This window comes from Ovis aries, chromosome 2, assembly GCF_016772045.2.
Source record: "Ovis aries strain OAR_USU_Benz2616 breed Rambouillet chromosome 2, ARS-UI_Ramb_v3.0, whole genome shotgun sequence".
NCBI lineage: Eukaryota > Metazoa > Chordata > Mammalia > Artiodactyla > Bovidae > Ovis > Ovis aries.
The window spans coordinates 227,080,499-227,095,979 of record NC_056055.1 but is presented as its reverse complement, the minus strand read 5'-3'; the positions used below and the strand labels follow the sequence as shown (position 1 = coordinate 227,095,979).

Here is a 15,481-nt window from a genome sequence, read left to right as displayed (position 1 = left end):
TCTCTGTCCTTCACTGTCTCCCAAAGTTTGCTCAAACTTATGTCCATTGAGTCGGTGATGCCATTCAACCATCTCATCCTTTGCCACCCCCTTTTTCTCCTGCCTTCAATCTTTCCAGCATCAGGTTCTTTTCTAATGAGTTGGCTCTTCACATCAGGTGGAGCTTCGGCTTCAGCATCAGTCCTTCCGATGAATATTCAGGGTTGATTTCCTTTAGGACTGACAGTTATTCTAACTAAAATAACACGCCCCAAATTCCATAGCCCATAAGTTTCAATGCCAGGACTACGAGCCCTGGAATTCTGATTCTAGAGTGCATGTTACATTCTCTGTTACATCTCAGCATGGAAAACCTATACTAATATCTCCCTAAAACAAGGCTGGGTGGTCTAGATTCTTTCTTAGATTCCAGAGAAAGGTCTAGGTTGAACATTAAGTCACTGGATTTTTTTATGCATTACATACTTCAAATGCTTAGATCTTCAGTGTCTAAGTGCTTTATACTCATTTGATTTTGAATTATAATTATGAAAATAATTCAGATTTTTGTGATGCAACACTGTGTTCCTGAAATTAGAATTTTAAGCTAAAGCATGGACAATGCTTACTTGGACCAGTAAACAGCTCCTGGCAGCCTTGGTTGTTACCAAGATGGCAGGTTTACCAATTGCAAGGCTTAAACTTGTGCTGGTGTTCCATGAGAAGTTGTAGAATAAGGAGCGGGGAAGAAAGCATTTGTTTTCGTGACAGGAGCCCATTCTGCTGCTGTGAAGTCGAATTGGAAGAGAGCTGTGGGGTTGGGGGGGGTAGATCAAACAAATGTCTTCACACCATATCAGGAGAATAGGCCTATTCCCACGGTGGAACAGCACCGGCCCAGCCACATAATAATGGGCACTGGTGGGTGCCTTTTCCCATGCCTCGAGTGATTTTTAGAACAGCTAATGAAATTCATTACTCATTTGAGAGGAAAAGAGTAAGAGTAAAAAGCGCTATAAAAATCCAATCCAATTCAGAGTAATCTTGGCACATACCTTCTCCCAGTTGGTGCATTTCCAAAAGCAAGAAGCACATGAAATCCAGGAGGGACAACCCAACCGTTGTAAAGCTATAAATCTATGCTGCTCAGTTCCCAGTTTCACTCAACGTCTCTGTAAGGAGCAGTAGTAAGAAATTAACCGATCCCATCATCCTTGTATACATCTGTCTCTTTGACCAAAACACAGAACCAACAGCTCTCTTGCTCCAGAGAGAACTACTGGTTGCATAACCCGGATTCTCACCATCACAGATACAGAAAGCATCCTTGGCAAGCATCACCAAATCTCAGGCTCTAGGTACTATGGAAGGTATCAGGATTATTTTTATGTATAAACCTCGTATATTCCAAATAAAGAAACATTGAACATCTTGAATATTACACACCATTTAGCACATTCTCTGGAAAGAGGGGATTTTAGGTATCCTGCAGAGTCCAAAACTTGATAAATTATATGAAGCAGAGCTGCGAGGCTTTGCAGCCCCACATCAGGACAACCTCGGTGCAACATTTTAAACAGGAAAGGTTTAATAATGTCATTCATTAATTGTCTGGCATGTCAGAGCCTGAAATGAATAGATAAAAATATACCTTCCAACAGATGCTTACAGGCAATGCCATTTATTGTGTATATTAAAAAGAGTTTAGGATTTAGTTTTCCTGCGGTCTTATTAATAATCCACGATTTGTGAATTTTGATTTTCCTATTGTACTAATTTATGTGGGGTTAATTTTGGATAGCATTTGGACCCTAGTATAATTAAATGATGAAAAGATTATTTTCTTTGAAAGATATCCTTGACATGGGGTTGTTTATTAATGCTCGAGTTTTTGACTAATGGGAGATAAAATTAAAAGCATAGTGAGAAGAAGATTCTAGAACATCCTTATGTCATTTGCCTTAACCAATAAATTGCTATATGCACCCAACCATACTTGCATGCTCCTATTCATGCTGGTGTGAAAAAGGGGGAGAAAAGAGAAAGTGTAAGTAGTCACATCCTGAACTGTTGGTGGAAGGACATGAGACACTTGAACTGAAGAAAGTGAGGAAACAGGATGTAACCAACCAAGTTGATGGCAGAGATAAGGCACCCTAACCCTTCTATAATGCATTCTGTTTTACTTGCTACATTTCCTACACAAACACATTATCGGGGGAAAGGGGAAGAAGTTCCAGAATAAGCCAGGTGTTTCAAACATGAAGGCTTATTGGGGCAGCTGGCAATGTAAATGTGACATTATGATACAAATGAACTTATTTACAAAACAGATACAGACTCAAAGGCTTACAGTACTTATGATTACCAGGTGGGAAGGGGAGAAGGGTAGGGATAGTTAGGGAGTTTGGAACTGATGTGTATACACTGCTGTGTTTAAAACAGATAACCATTGAGGTCTTACTTACAGCACAGGGAATTCTGCTCAAAGTTATGTAACACCCTAACCGAATCACTTTGCTGTACACGTGAAATTAACACAACATTGTTCATCAAATATACTCCAATATAAAATAAAAAGTTAAAAAAAATAAATGTGACAATGTAGGGTAAGAGGCACTAGGCTATTGAGGACTATTGCTGACCTGTAATGATATACCGCTACTCAAAGATGCTCAAAGCGAACTAAAAATATAATAAGTGAGCCAAAAGCAACATCTGGAGCCTACATTTGCCTCCTGAGCTATCAATCTGTGCTCCTTGGAATTAATTTTTGCCTGGGAAAATAGGAAATTGGAACTTAAAATAAGTCTAAAATAGAATACTCATATCAAAAGGCAGGGAAAAGATGCAAGAAGGACTTTTAAAAAAAAATCACCCATCATGCCATAGTATCTCTGTATCTTCTACTTGAAAATATCTTTCACTAAATAGATTATTTTGGGCAACTAAATTTCTTCTTTCTCCCAGCTCCACACGGAGTTCTGTATTTTCATTTGCTAAATCAGCAATCTTAATCGAAGGGCCCTTCCAGAGTGAGTCTTCATTTTTCATAGTCCTCGGTTTACTTAAGCATTGTAGAATGGGTTTGATTTGCCTTTAATGCAGCAAATGCATAGAAATCCTTGTTGGTCCACTGTGTTACATTTTGTTTTGTTTGTATTTGGAAAAAACATTGACTGCTACTTTGAGGAGCTCATTAGCAATTATTAAAATATTAGTAACAGTTTCTGGATCTGTTCAGCACAGATCTTCCAAAGCTTCCAAGGCTTTCGAAGTTGAGGCTAAATCTGTGGCTTTGCAGAGTGGGGAGGCGTGGGGTTGATGGGAAAGGGTTTGATGTCATTGATATGGCCAATGAAACAAATTTTTTTTCTCATTTATGAGGAAAAGGGGGCAACAGAGGATGAGATGGTTGGATGACATCACCGATGCGATGGACATGAGTTTGAGCAGGCTCCGGGAGTTGGTGATAGACAGGGAGGCCTGGCATACTGTAGTCCATCGGGTCACAAAGAGTCAGACATGACTGAGCAACTTAACTGAACTGATGAGACCACTGTAGCATGCATATTTTGGCAACCACTCTAGCTTCCAGGAGCCCCCAAATAATCCAATCATCTCTTTTTATTTAGTTTGCATGAATGCTTCATCCTAGAGCTAGGGGAACTCAAACTGTGTCCTTGGTCTTCTGTAATATTTTATTCTTTATTTGGGATTCCAAGTTTCTTACTTTGTGAGTTCTGTTTGGGATAAACACATCAACCATAGAATGAAACAACCACCTTCCTCCCACTGGCATTTATCTCTTGGGCAGCTTCTCTGAGGGAAGTGCTTTTCCTTTGACTTTAGGACTATGACGTGATGAGATTATCTGGCTATTTTTTTCAGACTCTTCTCCATTTTCACCACACTGTATCCATAATAATTGTGTTGTTCAATTTTACTAGAGAATTACCCAACTTCTGTCTATATCAGCAAAGAGGCTTAGAGCCAAGCAATTAATCCTGACATAGGATCCATGTTTCAGTGACAACTAAGACAGTCTGTAATACTTTGATTGCTAGCAAGGAGACAGTGTTTTGAAATAGACCCAAGTAGACCTCTCAAGGAAGTATCTAATTCACCAAAAATGATGATGATAATCATAATACTAGAGCAAGTAAGCAGAAGGCCTTTCTTCACATTGACAAAGATCAAGTTTACACAACTGTCTACTCCAGGGATATGACAGGGCTGAAAACCATGTGCATGAGGGGATCGGTGCCAACAGCTTAAATTACTGAATGAGATATCAGGTATGTCAAGATCTCATATTATTTCAGATCTGGAAATAATACTTCTGTGGCTTTGCTCCAGATGCCTGGAGTCTCCCTGACTCCCCTGGAAGGACTGCACAGTGTCAAAGTTTTGATGGTTCTAAGAAACGAACTCCAACCAGATGTTGAGAAGAAGCAAGATTTTACATGTCAGTGGTTAATGTGATATTTTCTTTGTCTACAGCAAGAAAAGCCTCGGCTTCTCGAGCCTTTGGATTATGAAACTGTCATTGAAGAACTTGAAAAGAGCTATCAGAATGATCCCCTTCGAGATCTCCTGTTCTTCCCCAGTGACGACTTTTCAGTAAGTGTTGTCTTTTCAAGCTGTCCAAGTATAGAAGAGCCCCACAGGGTGATATAAGATCCTCCCAGACTGGATCACTAACTTTGCTTATAGACTTGGGGAGCTCAGCCCTCTTCCTGTGATCATCCTGTATCACCATCATCACAGAGGGAACTATCACTATCATCATAGTAATGTCACTATCATCATATCTGATGATAGAAAGTGCCCAAGGGCCTTCTAATGTTGGAAGACTGGAGGCTCAGTGATACAGTGGCCACTTGAGATAGGAGGGGAATGGGGTGCTGCCTGGCTCCAGGTGGTACTTGTGTCCTTGCCAATATCTGGGTTTCTCACCACTTACCTGGCCTCACAGAGCACTTTCTCTCTTAGGCCATTTGTAACTGAAAGCTTCTAAGCAACTGCAACCAGCCAATAGCAGAGGTGGGAATCTCCTGGCACAAAAGATACAATTCTTCAAAAAATTCACCCTTAATGTTGGTTGTCCTTTGTTGAGTGTTGTGGACAAGGAAAGGTAGGCAAGTGTATCTTCATGGAAGAGTTTGTAATCTGAGACATGTCTCCTTAAGGACAATGCTCACAGGCACACAAAGGGCAGTGGAGTGAATGAATAAAAAGGAGATTCATTTTGGAGACACACACAGTAAAATTATGAATGATGAGCACCCAAGTGTCCCAAACATTCCATCTCTGATCATCTAAAACATGTTTAAGTTGTTAGTGAATATCTATATAACAGAAATCTCAATGGGCAGATAGCAATGTTTCCTTTTTTTTTTTTTTTTTTCCTAAGACAAAAGTAGTCTTAAGCATTATAAACATGATCATCCTAAAGTAGATGAAAAGGCAACTTCAAGGTAACCTTGAGAAACAGCCATTGCCCCTGGAAGCCTCTGACAAGTTGCTGGGGCCCCAGGGCTGACACTTCCTCATGCAACCTCAAACCCCCATTCCTTCTCGTGTCTTTAGGACAAACCTGGCTTCTGGCTTCTAAAGGTTCATTTTTTTTTTTTTCACATTTATCCATGGATTAATAAAAAAGTAGATAACTGGAAGTCAACAATTTTCTGTTCCAAGTACCAAGAGTAATGGGAGAAAGGAGTAATGGGAGTAAATGAGTAAAAGTAATGGGAGAAATCTGTAGGCAATAAAAAGAAACTCTTCCAATCTGTTTTTTGGACTCTTAAATGTTTCTCACTTGAGCATTTGACACATTCAAGAGAGACTTATCTTGGGCAGAAATCTCATTTCTGTGGTCAGATCAGGCCACGGGGTCTGAACTGCTAGCACAAAGTTGAACCAAGTTTCATTTTTTAATTCCACATCCTCCTTTTCTTTCAGACCCAAGGTAAACCTTGATGAACAGTCTCTTTTTGTCAAACAGCATACACAAAAAAATTGACACTGGGTTATTGAGAAATATGTCAAAAGCTACTCAAAGTTCCCCCAACTCAAGAAGAGAGCAGAGGGACTTCCATGGCGGTCCTGTGGTTGAAACTTTGTGCTTTCACTGCAGGTGGCGTGGGTTCAATCCCTAGTCTGGGAACTAAGATCCCACATGCCATACTGCAAGGCCAAAATAAATGATATAAAATATATATTTTGAAAAAGAGAGTAGAGGCATGTGGGCTTCCCTGGTAACTCGGCTGGAAAAGAATCTGCCTGCAATGCAGGAGACCCCAGTTCAATTCCTGGGTCGGGACGATCTCCTGGCGAAGGGATAGGTCACCCACTCCAGTATTCTTGGGATTCCCTGATGGCTCAGATGGTAAAGAGTCTGCCTGCAATGCGGGAGACCTGGATTTGATCCCTGGGTTGGGAAGATCCCCTGGAGGAGGGCATGGCAACCTACTCCAGTATCTTGCCTGGAGAATCCCCATGGACAGAGGTGCCTGGCAGGTTACAGTCCATGGAGTCACCAAGAGTTAAACACAACAAATCAAAGAAGCACAGAGGCATATAGATGCAATGTAACATTTCATTGATTTGAATTCATTTTTTTGGCATCTTTCCACATTCATTTAAACAAAGACTGGTCTGATTACATCCTTCGCTATCCTTAATGCTGTAAACAAAGGATAGCATAACATACTTTGTTATTTTCCTGAGGTAAACATTTCAATAAATACACTGAGCTCTTTCATCTTGTACTTGCTAAAGACCCTTCTGTGACCACCCCCATTGCTTTCCAAATGAAGTTCTTTGCAAGGGATTTTCCAAAATCTGGTACTCACCCATTTCTCAAAGCCATGGTCTTCCTCCCCTACCGAACCCCCCAACCCTCTCGTACACAGTCACCCTCATCCCAACTGGGGTAAAATACTAGCAAAGTTCTGAATGGAACACTCTATCACTCTCATGAAACACTCTCCTTTATTCATTCAACAAATTACAAACTGTAATACCGAATGCTAGATATTAATCTCAGAATGGGAAAATAGCAGTGATTAGGCAGAAATTACCTTGTTTTAATGAGGCTTGCCTTCTGGTAGAAGGAATCAGGCAAAAAAAAAAAAAAAGAACAGTAAATAAATTAATTAGCAAGATAATTTGGATAAAGACCAGAGTTCTGTGAAGAATGAACACTGCCAAGTAATAGAAATAATGAGGGGAAGAACTAAGCTGGACTGGATGCTCAAGGGCACCTCTGACAAGCTGACATTTGAGCTGAAGTCTGAATTCCCAAGGAGGACAAGCCCTGCTAAAAGCTGAGAAAGGAAGGAGGGTTTCAGGCTGCAGGAAGTTGCTGCAAAGGCCCTGGAGAGATCTGAGATTGAAGAGCAGTATGGGTGGACCAAGAGAGTGGTCAGAGTTGAGGTCAGGCAAGGACAAGGTAAGACATTTGCATTTTATCTGAAAGGCAAGTGGCAGGTCACTGGAGTGTTTCAGGAAGGGCAACACATGACCTGGTGTATGTCATTAGAAGCTCATCTGGTCTGTGCAGGGAAAACACATAGCAGGGTGTAGATGAAGCTGGGAGTGCAAACGGGAGCGTAGCTTGCAATTAGCAGGTGCTCAAGAGACATTGGATGCCACATTCTTATCAGAAAATATCATATTAGACAAACAGCTAATTTTTCATTTGCATGAAGCAGTGTTTTGACAAACAAAAGGATAGTGTTAAATATTATTACATCAAGTTGCTGGCTTTTGAACAATATTCAGATGAATTGTTTTCTCTCTTTCCTACTCTACAAAGTAAGGGTTGACAAACTATGGTTCATGAGTGGCCTGTCACCTAAATTTGCATGTCTCATAACTAAGAATGGTTTTCATGTTTTTTTAAAACAGCACCCTATTTTATTTTCTTCAAAGAATTTTGTTAAATGGTTGAAGGGGAGAAAAGAATATTTTATAATCCATGAAAATTATATGAAATTTATATTTGGGTATCCATGAAGTTTTATCTGAACTCAGTGACCCCTTTCATTCACCTGTTGTCAGTGGCTACTTGACTGATACGGCTGCAGAGGTACAACAGAGGTGCAGCCCAGGTGGCTCAGTGGCATAAAGAATCCACCTGCCAATGCAGGAGACGCAGGTTTGATCCCTGGGTCTGGGGGATTCCCCAGAGGAGGAACTGGCAACGCACTCCTGTATTCTTGCCTGTAAGATCCCATGGACAGAGGAACCTGGTGGGCTACAGTCCATGGGGTCGCAAGTGTCGGACATGACTGTCCACAAGTACGAGCAGTAATTGCAACAGAAAGAGAGGCCCCTAAGGGGTTTACTGTCTGACCTTTCACAGAAGAAGTTTGGGAATCCCCACTATACGTTGCAACCTCATTTGTTTTGGGGGCTTCCTCCTCTCCTTCTGTGTAAAGTGAAAAGTGAAAGTCGCTTAGTCGTGTCCTTTGCGACTCCATGGACTGTCCACGGAATTCTCCAGGCCAGAATACTGAAGTGGGTAGCCTTTCCCTTCTCCAGGGGATCTTCCCAACCCAGGGATCGAACCCAGGTGTCCCACATTGCAGGCACATTCTTTACCAGCTGAGCCACAGGAGAAGCCCAAGAACACTGATCTTGCCAACCCAGGAATCGAACCGGGGTCTCCCGAATTGCAGGCGGATTCTGTGTAAAACCCTTCCTTAAATGCCCTCTGCCACTGCGTGCTCCATCCACAGCCTGCATCACATTCAGAGGTGTTGCTCAGCAACAGCAAGACTTCCATTTACCTGGCTAGGGTATCATTTCCCAGGCCTATCCTTGAGTGATGGGTAAGGATTCTCTGGGCTTCCCAGGTGGTTCCTCAGAATGAAAGGAGGGGAAGCAGTCCCAAGCTCCCCACTCTCCTTCCAAATGTCCTTTCCGGTTGTGCCTTATGGCTGGAAGAATCTAGCTCACTTCTGTGTTTCCACGTTACCAAGCACCCACACTGCAGCAGACATGATTCATCACTTGGTTTGTTTAATCAATATTTATTCAGCACCCACTAGTTGCCGAATATAGAATAGCACTTCCTAGACAAGAGAGACTGACAAGAAAAGCAAAAGCCCCATGTTTAAGGAGTGTGTGCCCTAATATGGATGAAAACTAAAGTCGATTAAGAATGCTCATGGTGAAGAAGTAACAAGAGACAAGGGCTTGATCTGGTCCTCGATACCCCTTAAAGGAGATAATTTTTTTTACCAAGGCAGTATTCCACGTACACTGCTGGCCCAAGCCATTATCATCCTTTTTCTTCTGTATCCCCAGATATAGCCTTTGACTGGTCTTCCTTCATCCTTCTTTGCCTTGCTTTGATTTATTCAAAGGAAGCTTTTGGAAATACAATCAGATAATTCCATGGACATGGAACAATGAACTGGTTCAAAATTGAGAAAGGAGTATGTCAAGGCTGTATATTGTCACCCTGCTTATTTAACTTATATGCAGAGTACATCATGTGAAATGCTGGCCTGAATGACTCGCAAGCTGGAATCAAGATTTCCAGGTGAAAGATCAACAACTTTAGATATGCAAACGATTCCACTCTAATGGCAAAAAGTGAAGAGGAACTAAAAAGCCTCTTGATGAAGGAGGAAAGCAAAAAAGTTGGCTTAAAACTCAACTTTCAGAAAACAAAGATCATGGCATTGTTCCCAACACTTGGTGGCAAATAGATGGTGAAAAAGTGGAAACAGTGACAGATTTTATTTTCTTGGGTGTCAGAATCACTGTGGATGGTGACTGCAGCCTTGATAGTAAAAGACACTTCCTCTTCCCTAGTGGCTCAGATGGTAAAGAATCTACCTGCAATGCAGAAGACCCAGGTTCAATCCCTGGAGCAGGAAGATCCCCTGGAGAAGGAAATGACAACCCACTCCAGTATTCTTGCCTGGAGAATTCCATGAACAGAGAAAGAAGCCTGGCAGGCTATAGTCCATGGGATGGCAAAGAGTCAAACACAACTGAGTGACTAACACGTTCACTTTCACTTTCCTCTTTGGAAGAAAAGCTATGACAAACCAGGACAGGATATTAAAAAGCAAAGACATCACTTTGCTGACAAAAGTCTGTAGTCAAAGCTATGGTTTTTCCAGTAGTCATGTATGCATCTGAGAATTAGACCATGAAGAAGACTGAGTACTGAAGAATTGATGCTTTGGACTTGTGCTGCTGGGGAAGACTCTTGACAATCCCTTGAACAGCAAGGAGATCAAACCGGTCAGCCCTAAAGGAAATCAACCCTGAATATTCACTGGAAGGATTGGTGCTACAGCTGAAGCTCTAATACTCTGGCCACCTGATGTGAAGAGCTGAGTCATTGGAAAAGACCCTGATGCTGGGAAAGAATAAAAGCAAAAGGAGAAGGTGGGGACAGAGGATGAAATGATTGGATGGCACCACCAACTCAATAAACATGAGCTTGTGCAAACTCTGGAAGATAAGGAAGGACAGGGAAACCTGAGGTGCTGCAGTCCATGGGGTCACAAAGAGTTGGACACAACTTAGCAAATGAATAGCAGCAACAGCTATGCTACACTTCTAGTTAAAACTTTCCGGTGGTTTCCCATTGCCTTGAGAGTCAAATCCAATTTCTCATCTGACTCCTGATGATTGCTGAGTACTTATCTTCCGGTCCTGTTTCCCTCAGTCACTACCCAGTCACCTAGCATTCTTTGTGCTCACTGAACCTGCCGAGCCCACCTGCTCTGTGGGGCCTTTATGCACCCTGCACAGGGCCTTCCTATCTTTCATTCACGATTCAGTTCAAATGCTACCGCTTCAAAGAACCGTCCTTGACTTCCAACCTACATTACCCCACCCCCACCCTGTGTCACTCACATCGCCCGTTTGCTTCTCTTTATAACACTTACCAGTGCCTAGAAATATCTCAATTTGCTTTTGCACTCCTGTCACATGTTTCTCACCATCAAAGCGTAACCTCAAGCAGGAATGTCCCTGTCTTGATCATGGCAAGGCCCCCAGCAACTGGAATGGCACTTGGCACCAAGCAAAGAGAAAACGAATATTTATTTCATGAATTATCTTTCAGACACATGTAGATTTTTAATTTTTTTATTTATTTGTTTTTTGGCTGTGCCGTGTGGCATATGGGAGCTTAATTCCCTGACCAGGAATTGAACTCGCGTCCCCTGCATTGGAAGCAGAGTGTTAATCACCGGATTGCCAGGGAAATCTCTTAGGTTATTGTTTTAGAATATAATTTTGAGTGCTTTTAGGAACCATAAAGGCCATTCTGAAATGAAATTTGAGAATAAAGAGAATGAAGTCCTCAACTTTGTTGAGATCACTACTATGCTACTTTCGTCTCTGACACATCTTAACCTTAAAAAAACTGCACTAAGATCATAATCCTCTTCCCCAGAGGCTCATTCCATGTAGTACATTGACCAGCACTTAGCCACCATCAACAAAGGCTGATTTCCTCCCTGTAACACCATGTACTTATTCACTAGGCAAGGGAGAAATCAATTCATATCTGTATTTTAAGTACCCAACACAACATCTGGCTCATGGGCATTCAATAAAGATTGTTGAACATTGAATTAACATCGTCGTCTTTTAGATTAAGAAACCGAAGTAGAAGTATTTTCCTCTTTCTTGGCCCATGAGGTAGAAATACTTCCTCTGGTGTGTGGGTTCTGGAAGCAGGCAGTGTGATCTTCTGTAGTGCTTGCATCATAATGGTTTCTTGGAATAAGCAGTCTAGATGTGTTTATTAACTCATTCATTTCAAACACATGTATTCCTTCAATAATTGTGTTTCTACTCTTGTTTTTCTCATCTTTCATTTTGAAACTGGTAGTAATAGAAACTGAAGACCAAAAAATGAAGAACTTAGTCACCAAATTGTGGCTTCACAAATAGGCAAGGAGAGTAGGGGAAAAAAACAAGAGCTAAAGAACAGTTTCAAGGGCACACTGAATCATATTGTGAAGTGATTCCATTGAAGGAGAGGCTGATACAAAACAGCAGAACAAAAAAGTGAGAAAGCCAGAAATGAGTTTCTTTCTGAGCGAAAGAGACAGAAAGCCTGCAGTGGCATCATTTCTAGGAGATGTAAAACCCTTAAAGAAGACAGTTCAGGGGTTCGAAAGCAATACCTATGCTGTGGAAAGGCCACCCTCTCAACTGTATTTCCATCCGGCCCAGCCCAGCCACGCTGCTGTTTCGTCAGTTTCCTGGCCCAGTTTCCTGTGAGCTATGTTGTAGACAGCAAGGACACCAACATGACCAAGAAGCCGGCTTGAAAGGTTAGACTTTCCCCACTGGTCAGTGGCTTTCTCAAAGTCATAGGCTTACATTACACTTCCAAAATAGCCTGTTGAGTGAGTTGACATCATCTTCTCAAATCCTTTCTTCTTATCAGTAGTTCAGAATTAGAGTCTCAGGGCTGACAAATACATCCTGCATTTTTCATGACTTATTAGCAGAACTTAGTGAGTTGTGATTTAACGTTTGTTCTTTCATAGAATGTTTTTAACTATAAAAAGCAGCCTGGTATGTGGGGACTTCCATGCTCAACCACATGGGTCGTTTTGTCAGAGGAAGCAGAAATACAGACCTTAATATGTCTTAAATGGAAAAGCAGAAAAGCCTTGAGTGTTTATTGTCTTCCTCTTTCGTCTCTTACTGAGACACAGCCTAACATTTTATAGGAATGTTAACCTCTTTTTATATCCTTGGTTTCTTAGCCTGAAATCAGACTTTAAATGGCTCTTGGTGTTCATGCAAGATCACTGTGATTGAAATTTAAAAGCTAAGTAAGAGTCTTTGTCAAACTAGATTATTCTAAGTTAGAATATTCCTCTCATTTACAAGCTAATGAAGCTGAGATTTGGAAAGGCTCTTGTTCAAGGATATAGAGTAACTATGATGACAGAAATCAAGCAGAAGCACCTTGATTTTTGCTACTAGAGTTTCTGTCTAAAAAGCATGCTCTGAACCAACTGCTTCTTATAAAAATAAGGTGCATGATTTGGGACAAATATTAACCATTGTAGTATTGCAGAGAAGGGGTTCTAGAGGGCTTACTTCAATTCAGTAAAGGATATGTGAAGATGAGACTGCTCTGGACTTGATTGTGCTAGGAATATATGTCCATATAAAGACTTTTGTAGGAATATTCATAGCAGTATTATTCATAATCCTAAGTGGAAACAACCCAAATGTTCATCAACTGAAGAGTGGATAAATAAAGTGTGGTATGTCTATACAATGGAATATTATTCAGCCATAAAAAGGAATGGAGGACTGATAAATGTTACAACATGGGTGTTACAACATTAGCTGGAAACATTATGCTAAGCAAAAGAGGCCAGTCCCAAAAGAGTACCCGTGGTGTGATTTCATTCACATGAAATGCCCGCAGTAGGAGAATCCTTAGAGACAGGAAGCTGGTTACAGTTGCCTAGGGCTGGGGAGAAGGGAGAAAGGGAGTAACTTCTAGTAAATATGGAGTTTATTTGGGGGGTGATGAAAATGTTCTAAAATTAAATAGTGATGATGATTGCATAGTCCATGCATAGACTTAAAACTACTGAGTTCATTTTGAAAGGGTGAATTTTATGGCAAATCAGTTATATTTCAATAACACTGCTGTTTTAAAGATGAGGATGTTTTGAGGTGTTAAGATAGGTGTGATATAGGTGGTCAGAGACAGTATACCAGAAAATCATAAAAACACATGTCTGCATTCAGGTACATCATTCTTTAAAAAGAATAACAAGATATACCAGAGCCACAATAAACAGCATAGCAGTACATTTGATTAGTAGTAATATTTTATTGCCAAAGGGGGTATAGTGTGGCTTGCTTACAAACAAAAGCAAACAAAACCACACATGTGAAATGACTGGCTGAGTTAATCACTAGTAAAGCTTATGAGTCTAAAATATTCTGTAGTTTAGCTGCAGACTTCACGGGTGATACAGATAGTAAATGATATAGTTCAAAGAAGAGAAGATGCATGATGGATGAATTAGAGAGAATTTTCAAAAGAACTGATATCTATATCAAGCCTGAGATTAGGAAAGAACAAGGTAAAAAGATTTATGAGAGGAGAAGGAAAATGGGCAAGTCATGGGTAGGCATGAGTCCAGAATGAAGAAGTGTGAGCAGCCATCGGAAACGATGCCGTGGCGAGTGGCCTGTGGGGGATTGTCTTGTGTCTTGCGTCTGTTTGCTCCCCCATGAATCCTTGTCTGCAGGCCTCACAGGGATCAGGCTGTTCCCCTATGCTTCCTGGAAAGTGAGCTCAGACCGCAGCCTCTGAGTCCTCGCCAAGGGCAGACCCCGAAGCAATACTATCTTTCTATTGTTGGAACACTGATCTATTAATACTTAGAGTTTTCCATACATAAAATGTTTTGTCCTTACTTCCTTGAAGGAGATGAGACACATTTTGGAGCCTAGAAAATGAAGCACAGAAAAGGGAAGTGACTTGCTCAGTGGTTTGCTTGTCCAAGAGTAAAAGGGTTTTGAAAAAGATTTCCAAAGTTCCCTAATTATATACTTAAATACTATGGTGGATGAGTCACCAGGCTTGACTTGGTTGGATGATGACGAGGGTCCAGTTATGGGCAACTGCTCACCATTTGTGCATTTCCCATACAATTTAACTTTAGCAAAGCAAGAAGGACCTTTCCCTGAAAGCACATTGAAAGTATTAATATGAAATGCTCACCTATTAAAAAAAAATAAAATCACAATACTTTTCTGAATGGGGTAAAAATGTGTTTCAAGCAACAGATTCGTTAAGTGTCTGCTCTCCTATGATAAAAAGCAGCATCAGTGTTTGAGAAATTTAGGTGAAGACTACTTTAAAACACATGCTTAGGCTGGAATTGACGTGAAGTGTTAGTTAATAGTCCTTATTGAGGGGATTGTTGATTTCTCAAGCTCCACTGATGGGTTACTCTAAACACCATCATTTTTGTTCACTGTTTTGAGCAGCTGGGATCAACAATGCTGTCAGAGGGATCTTTGCTCAACTCCAAGATAGGAAAAGCAACTTCTTTTTTAGACTCTTGACAGTGGCCTTTGGCCGATTGAGAAATGGCCACTATGTGCTTGGAATGACGACTTCTGCAGTCCCCAGCAGAATGGTGGCTGTGACAAAGCCACAAAGACGACCCACTACAGAGGAGAAGGAACCAGAGAGTTTCAGGGCTGCAGTGGAGGATGTCTGAATGTCTTGGGCCTGAAACTACACACACAGGCCTGCATGTCTTGTTTCATAAATAAAAGGACAGTTTTTATTTCCAAATGCCTAATCCCTGGACAATAGGCCCCTTATAAGATTCTACCACCAGAAGAGGAGCTTGGCTAAGCGCCAGTTGAGTCTCAACTCCGTCTCATGCTACTGAGCTCTACTAATTGTCGACCAGAGGGTTTATAAAAGAGAACAGGAAGTCTGCTGTGGCCAAGGCAA

The 15,481-nt window shown here is 41.2% G+C and overlaps 1 protein-coding gene across 15 annotated transcripts in view; it reads left to right on the top strand.

Moving 5' to 3' along the window:
• The window catches only part of DOCK10 (dedicator of cytokinesis 10), a 309,263-nt gene that overhangs the window by 125,064 nt on the left and 168,718 nt on the right, over positions 1–15,481 (top strand). For all 15 annotated transcript variants that reach the window (XM_060410412.1, XM_042244317.1, XM_042244315.1 and 12 more), the window contains one exon: positions 4,483–4,602. In XM_060410412.1, coding sequence (XP_060266395.1) covers positions 4,483–4,602 — 120 coding nt within the window. The remainder of the gene's footprint in view (positions 1–4,482; positions 4,603–15,481) is intronic.